This window comes from Chiloscyllium plagiosum, unplaced genomic scaffold (assembly GCF_037043375.1).
Source record: "Chiloscyllium plagiosum isolate Xiang-an unplaced genomic scaffold, Cpla_swu_hap1 HiC_scaffold_32, whole genome shotgun sequence".
Lineage (NCBI taxonomy): Eukaryota > Metazoa > Chordata > Chondrichthyes > Orectolobiformes > Hemiscylliidae > Chiloscyllium > Chiloscyllium plagiosum.
This window is the reverse complement of record NW_028270170.1, coordinates 36,361,309-36,369,133: the sequence shown is the minus strand read 5'-3', so window position 1 is coordinate 36,369,133 and position 7,825 is coordinate 36,361,309. Positions and strand designations below refer to the sequence as shown.

The 7,825-nt window shown below is 40.9% G+C and overlaps 1 protein-coding gene across 1 annotated transcript; it reads left to right on the top strand.

Annotated features, from left to right (window-relative positions):
• Positions 1-467: 467 nt before the first annotated feature.
• LOC122539640 (interferon a3-like) lies at positions 468-3,309 on the top strand. The gene is made up of 4 exons (XM_043674639.2): positions 468-599; positions 2,417-2,506; positions 2,873-3,112; positions 3,211-3,309. The coding sequence occupies exons 1-4, from the start codon at positions 468-470 to the stop codon at positions 3,307-3,309; spliced, it is 561 nt and encodes a 186-aa protein (XP_043530574.1).
• Positions 3,310-7,825: the final 4,516 nt, after the last annotated feature.

Below are 7,825 nucleotides of genomic sequence, written 5' to 3'. Positions count from 1 at the left end.
AAAATGGTTCCTTTTTTTCAGAATCTTAGAATATTAACAAATTTTTTTAGGAATTTGTTTTTAAAGTCGCTCAAGCAAATGGCCAGAACGTGAAATTTAGAGAAACACCAGCCCGGTTCATAAATCGATTTTTTCTTTTGTTTTGTATCTTAATTTATCAAACATTTTAATTAATCGGAAAGCGAAAAGTTTCAAATGAAGAAGTCACTATATGAAGTTGGGTTGGGAGGAGCAGTAGTTGTAAGATTCCCTAGCACACTGCGGTTAGAAGCAAACTCGATTCGTTTTTATAACGTCAAAGGAATACCCTGGTGTACACCTTTAAGATGTGCGCATCTCACCCAAAAGGAATATTCCTTAAAACCCACCGGGGACGGAGTTCACCTCGTGTTGTTACCGTTTGTGGAGCTGAAATCCAGTCCACTCCCACTCTGCAGCTTCAGATCGCTGTCTTGTATTGTTTAAACATGGGTTTTCCTGGTGTCTGGGGATTGTGCAGCTTGTTTGTCTTATTGCCCGGAATCCTGAGCCAGGACTGCCAGAGACTACAGTTACAGCAAGTGCTAAACAGGGATGCTCTAAAGATCCTGACGGACATGGTGAGTTAATAGAAAGATCAGTGGTACGGGCAAGGCAATTCTCATCTTAAACCTGCAGTTTCTCGGGATATTCTCACTTGCAATTGTTGAGATTGGGTGCTTTTCACCATGCTGTGTGGAATGCCTCCTTGAGAGAATAGTCACGTTGGTATAAAAATGCGAAATGAAATGTGTGGAAAAACAGGACGTTTTTACAACGAACGTGGCTGATTTAGTTAGGAGGAGAGTTAAATACCGTGGAAGTGTGGCGCTGGAAAAGCACAGCCAGTCAGGCAGCATTGGAAGAGCAGCAGAGTTGACGTTTAGAACATAAGCCCCTCATCAGGGGAGAGGGGTTATCCAAGAGGGCTGAGAGATAAATGGGGGTGGGGGGCGTTGGGGAGGGGGTGGTGGTGTTTGCGGCTGGAGGGAAGGTACCTGGGAATGCGATAGGTAGATGATGGTGGGAGGTGGGTGATGGGGATAGGTTGGAGAGGAGGGTGGAGCGCATAGGTGGTAAGGAAGATGGACAGGTAGGACAGTTCAAGAGGATGGGTGCCCAGTTGGAGCTGGGATAAGGGGAGGGGAAATTAAACTGGTGAAATCCACATTGATTCTGTGTGGTTGGAGGGTCCTAAAGCGGAAGATGAGGTGTTCTTCGTCCAGGCGTCAGGTGGCGAGAATTTGGAGGCAGGGGAGGCCCAGGACTTACATGTTCTTTGCAAGTGGGAGGGGGAGTTAAAGTGTTAGCCCACAGGGGTTGCTTAGTGCGTGTACCCCAGAGATGTTCTCTGAAACATTCCGAAGGAAATGTGACTGTAGTAGCGGGTCTGCTTCAGGACATAAAAGCAAATTACTGCGGATGCTGGAATCTGAAACCAAAAGAGAAATTGCCGGAAAATCTCATCAGGTCTGGCAGCATCTGTAAGGAGAGAAAAGAGCTGACGTTTCAAGTCTAAGTGACCCTTTGCCAAAGCTGACAAAGGGTCAGTTAGACTCGAAACGTCAGCTTTTTTCTCTCCTTACAGATGCTGCCAGACCTGCTGAGATTTTCCAGCGTTTTCTCTTCTGTTCCAGGACATGACTGAAGAGCTTCAGGGCAGAGGAGAGGAGCTGGGGGGTGCAGTGAGAGAGAGCGACTCACTGAGATCCTTGTAGAGGGAGGAAGAGAAATTCTTCAAATTAGGTATCCTTGGAAGAGGCTTCACAGCAATGTTATAATCAACTAGGAGAAAGTGAGGGCTGCAGGTGCTGGAGATCAGAGTGTAAGAGTGTGGTGCTGGAAAAGCACAGTCTATCAGTCAGCATCGGAATAGCAGGAGAGTCGACGTTTCCAGCATAAGCCCTTCATCAGGAATGAAGAGGGCTGAGAGATAAGGGGAGGGGGTGTCTTGAGAATGGGGGGAAGGAAGCTGGCAATGCCATTGGTTGATGAGGTGGGGGTGAAGGGGACCTGTCCATTTTCATTCCCACCTACCTGCTCCACCTTCCTCTCTGAAATATCAATACCCCCACCTTCACCTACCTCTTGCATTCACAGCTATTTTCCTCCAGCCCCACCTCTTCCCATTTTTCTCTCCGTCCCCTTGGGCCACCCCTCATTCTTGATGAAGAGTTTATGCGCAAAACGTTGATTCTTCTGCTCCTCGGATGATGGCTAACCGGCTATGCTTTTCCAGCAACATACACTTCGATCCTTCGGACAGTTAAATATGTGAAGTAAAATCGGGAAGCAAATAGTTCAGTGATAATGATTGGCCGTAGATGCTTTGGGGGAAACATTTCTAACTACTTGTTTGTGTTCGGAGCCGCTTCTGACACTTTCTGTCCTATTATAGGGAGGGTCCTTTCCACTGCAGTGTGTAGCAACCAGAGAATCACTGCAAATCGATCCCCTGGATCTGCACCAGCTCGTCAACCGGTCACAGGTGAGTGTGTTCCTTGTAAACCCTCAGTTCGCCCAGGTGGAATAAATGTAGGGAAATATCTCCAATCCAGCCAAAACAAGAAGTTTGGCAATGATCCCAAAAGTTGGTCTGAAAGTTCAACGTGTCTGTGATGAATAAACAGGCTAGAAATGTTTTGAAGTTAATTTCTTCTTTTTCGTAATTGTTGCTGTTAACTTGTCAGCCAGACACAGGATAGTGCAATAGAAAGCACCTCGGTATTAATCAGTATTGTTAAAAACAATATTGATGATGCCTTTGTAAATTCAAACATCCTATATATTTGCAGTTTCAAATGTCGATTGCAATAGTCAGTTACACGAGAAATGTCTTGTGTATTTCTCTCAGGCCCAGGAAAAGTTCCAGATTGTTCACCAAACTTTGCGTCACATCAGCAAGATCTACAGCAGGAGCCTGGGGTCAGTCACCTGGTCCCGGGAGAAGGTCGAAAACTTTCGTCTTCTCCTGGAACGTCAGCTCCAGGAGTTGGAAACGTGTGTGAGAAAACCAGGAGCTGGGTCCAGGCAGAGGAGAAACTCCGCCATTCTCAAATACTTCAAGAAACTGAACAAGTTTCTCAAACAGAAGGTGTGACAATTGATAACTGACTGGCATTCAGTTCATGTCAACCCATTTAAATCTGTTCAATTTTCTAATGGGGTTTTCTCTATGTTTGCATTTTACAGAAATTCAGTGACTGCTCCTGGGAAATAATCCGCACTGAGACCAGAGCCCGTCTACAACAGCTGCTGTTCATAACGGGACAACTGAATAAAAGCAACTAAGGATTTCCCATTGATACTTATTAAAATCAGGGATCGATTATTATTTAATATTTAAATATTGAAGTTTTACAGAAGTGTTGAATTGCTCGATTAAGGGAATCAAGCCAGTATAATTCTGAATGACATTTGTTCAGAGTAATCTAATTAACAACATGACCTTAATATTCAAAGCGAGGTTGATATTTATCTGGAATATGAACATATTTAAAATGCAAAATATTTGTATGTTCAAGTCGCTGAAATATGTATGTTATTTTGTAAACTATTTATGACAAGAGATGTTGCTCAATTACACCAATTAGTAATAAATCTTTTGAATTTTAGCATTTTATTTTGTGGTCTTTGTTTCTACACGAGGTTCATGTCTGTTGGGAATGTTAGATGACCTGGGTGGCTGATTTGCAGGAACGCCAACAGTTTGGGCTCACTTCCCTGGCTGATGTCCCCATCAAGGACTATCCTCCTCACCTTCTCCCCTCACCTGAAGTCTGGTGACCCTAAGTCACCGCTGTCTAATGGTAGAACCATAGGTCTGGTCTATGGTAGCTTCTTCATCCTGCAGTTGGGGAGGGGATGTCGCGTTGCCCAGTATTACCTTGCAGTGCCCTTGAGCTGGGAACTTCCGGTTTCGACTCCCATCTGGAAGGAATCCTAATGACGAGATTCTAACATCCATCGTCATAATCTTTCCAAAACTTCCCCACGAGGTGCTAAAGGAAGACGGAATATGAAGATACCATGTTAACACTGTCCTACATGACCCCTGTGAATACCTGCAGTATAAATATCAGGCGCCTTTCTGATAATATGTTGTACCCTTGAGATTATATAATTAATTTTAATTTAAGCGTTCATATTTTTATCCGGATACAGTGAACATCCTTCAAGTTGAAAAATGTTTGTTGTATGCCAGAGTCTCTGCATTGTGTGTATTTAACTAATTTTATTGCACTATAGTATTTATTGGCGTCAGACCTCTCAAATGTAACTTCGAAATAGATATTTTGTACTCTCTTTATGAAGTGTTTTCAAATTTTAACGTTAAGTTTCTCTCGTTTGCATATGTATGTGTTAGTCTTTGCATGATCTTGAAATTATAATTACGTTTCATTCTTTATTTATCGATTTCCAAGTGATTTATTTGCTTTCTCTGGCCATGTTCTTCAAGCATTGACTCCTGTCACTTTTTGGAGTGTTTCTTCCAGAGCAGGCTGTTGTCTGTATTCCACTAAATGAAATTTATCAAATTGCAGATATGGTGGTTACCGAGAGTTGTAAATGTATCATTGGTAACACGCCTTTGTGGGGGTGGGGGGTGGTGAAGGAACAGCAGAAACTCCTTTCTTGTTTATATCGCCCCTCTCCGCCCAACCTCTCCCCACCCCCACCCCATGACTCTTTATCAGTATTCTTGCTTGAATGAGTTAGCCCATGGCAAATTTTAAAATAAAATAATTTGTGAACGAAATTTAACATCAATTGGCCACTTCAGAGATAGAGATCTCTGCCATTCTACACAGTTACATACTGAGAATTACATTGCAAAATTTTATTGAGTGGAATAATTATGGCTAAAGTTTGCATGAGACAAAATTATCAAATTATTTGCAAAATTAAGTAGAAATAAGTATTAAATATATTCTAAATAAATCTCAACAATTCAAACAATTAATGTAACAGTTTCACCCAAAGATTGTAAACTACAAATAAAATCAGAAAAGGTAGCTGCAGCTGGCCCTTGTATTTGGGCTCCCAGTCTGTCTAACATAAAAATACTCATGGTTAGAACAGGGAGGGGACAATGGGAAGCAGTGAATGCTAAAATTGATTTGAATAAATAATTACAAAGTCATTCATTTGCAGTGTTTTTATCCCTGAACATTCACACTTACTACAAATTGACACCAATGTGAAATGGCAGAGTTTTAGAGCCCTACTGCTCTATTACTATGTTTTAACAGCACCTTTATTTTCACAGCACATTCTGTCAAGTTGTTAATACTAATGGCATAATACGTGTGAGGATTTCCAAAGCAAGCATAGCCTTTAGTAGACTTTGGACATCAGTCTGGAAATAAAAAGGAGTAAGTCTGTCTACCAAATGAAAGCTCAGTGTACAAAGGTCTTGCCCATAATTAGAACTGAGCTATTGGAAGTATTTAATAAGACTCGAAGCATATGTGGAGAGAGAAAAAGTTAACATTTTCAATCAAACAAGATTCTTCAAAACTAAAAGAAGAAGAAATGTAATGGGTTTTATATCTTTAGAAAGTGGGAGGAAGATGGGGATAAAGGGAAGATCTGAAAGTAAAAACTATGGGTAGAATGGAATCAGAGTAGCAATAATAAAATTAAATGGGAATGGCATTCTTTGCTTGAAATTATCAAATTTGCTGAGCCAGAAGACAGTAAAGATTTGCTAAAAGATGAGTTGCTATTCCTTGAACTTGCATTGAACTTACAGGAGTGCTAAAGCAGATCAAAGGCAGAAATGTGAGACCAAAATGTTGAAGTAAAATGTTAACTAGATTATCATAAAATGTAGGAGCAAAAGTAAGTCATTCAGTCCACTAAGTCTGCTTTCCCATTCAACTCCACTTTTCTGCCTTTTTTCCATGACTTATGGTTCCCTTACGAATTACAAACCTATCTTGAAGTTCAATAAGGAGATTATCCAATCTGTGTTTGCTCTCTGCATTATGAATCAGACTAAATTGAGAGCATTAAATGCATTATATTAATTTGGAAGTATGACTAGTAAATCAAAGCTTCATCTGGAAGGAGTATTTGGAGCCTTAGATTATAACGAGACAAGGTCCTTCTAATTCTGGTCTTGCATAGTGTACTAGCAACATGCCAAAAAGCGTCACTGTTTTCACATGAGCTGCTTATGAATATAAGAAGCTTTTGAATATCAGAAAGCAGAAATAAGTGCCAGACATTGAAATGCACATCTGAGCTCCATTCTATTTGCAGCAGCACCTTCTGGGAGCAGTTTCCTATGTCTCAAGTCCTATCAAACTTCCCAAGTGATAAAATGAAATGAAGTGCTAAAGAAACTCAGCAAGTCTGGTAACATCTGGGTGGAGAGAAACAGTGCAGAGCAGTGTGTCAGATAACTGTACTTTACTGAGGAGATCCTTGCATTCACATACCACCTACCATAACTGCAATCTCAGTGTAGGGCAATGACTGCAATGCCATTGTTTGTGGTGGTTTGATCAATTGCCTCAATTCCTATCAAACTGTGTTCAATGTTCCATGCAACACCTCCCACTTTTCCATCCATTTTTGCATAAGAGAAATTACTGAACTGTATATTCTGAGACTGTTGAATAACTTTCAGTTACTCCTGCCAAAAACAAGCAGACAGAACGAATGCACCGCATCACGGGAATTACAGGTCTTCTACTTGTGTAGCGTAACATTGACCACGTTTCTTACCAGGTGCCACATATCAGTTCTTAAATGCATTAGAACTTAGAAAGAAATGTCCATTCCTTAAAGCTGGTGTGACATGCTATGCACTACGTAGGTCAACATCTGGTATTCTGGCAGCAGTCAAGATGCCTTCATTCTGCAGCAGTCAAATGTGACATCTGCATTTGGGCACCAGGACAAATGATGATGTGGAATATCCTTTGACTATAGCTCATGACTTGAATCTGCAACCTGTACATGAATGGACAGCATGGATACAAGGAATGTCATGTCATTAGATGAAATGTTAAAGATTAGGCCATTGGATACTGTAATGATGCTTTGGTACAGAATCAGAAGAAGTTGGAGCATGCTTTCCAACCTAATGTGTAGTAATTTTGTCTTCTAACTCAAAGTCTTGTCCATAAATAGTTCCAGTATCTATTCCAGCCATCATAGTGATGCAGACTAGCTTTAAGTGAGGATATCCTTGAACAAACTGCTGTTGGTGCATGCAGCCATTTAGCAGTGTATTCAGCACTAGATATGTGCAGCAATCTGACATGTTCAGTTAGTTCAAAATTCTGCCTGCATCGGGAACTATTGACATGGATTATGAGGCACCTAATTTGAGACATGTCTGATTTCACCCCTGTTACTTCCTACAGTGTTTGCTGGTCATGAAAGGCCTGAAACTGCTGCCTCAAAACCAGATACTCAAGATCCATGCCATGAAAAGTAGATCCTGAGCAATGTTCCCAAGCTGGCCACATTTATTCTGGAACATTTGCTATTCCCAGTCCTTCTTGCAAACAAGTCTACATCGAACCATATGTCATTAACAATTTTACATTTGAGATGGTAGGGACTTAAGTTTTGTTTGTTTTTGCCTGTTATTACAGTATGTACATGGAAAACAACAATAGTAATAGTGGATGAATGAGGTATCATGCATTTTACAAACTAATCAATATTGATCAAAATTATAATGAAAACAGAAACAGCTCAGAAAGGTCTGGCAGAAACTGTGAAGAGAGAAACAGAGTTAATGTTTTGAATCAATGAATGTTTTCTATCTCTTCTATCTCCTGGATGC

What these genes read in the sequence shown, in the direction of transcription:
- LOC122539640 (XM_043674639.2), top strand. Translation starts at nt 468, where the DNA reads ATGGGTTTTCCTGGTGTCTGGGGATTGTGCAGCTTGTTTGTCTTATTG. An exon ending in AGCTCGTCAACCGGTCACAG is followed by an intron (nt 2,507 to 2,872) that starts GTGAGTGTGTTC and finishes TATTTCTCTCAG; the next exon opens with GCCCAGGAAAAGTTCCAGAT. An exon ending in ACAAGTTTCTCAAACAGAAG is followed by an intron (nt 3,113 to 3,210) that starts GTGTGACAATTG and finishes TGCATTTTACAG; the next exon opens with AAATTCAGTGACTGCTCCTG.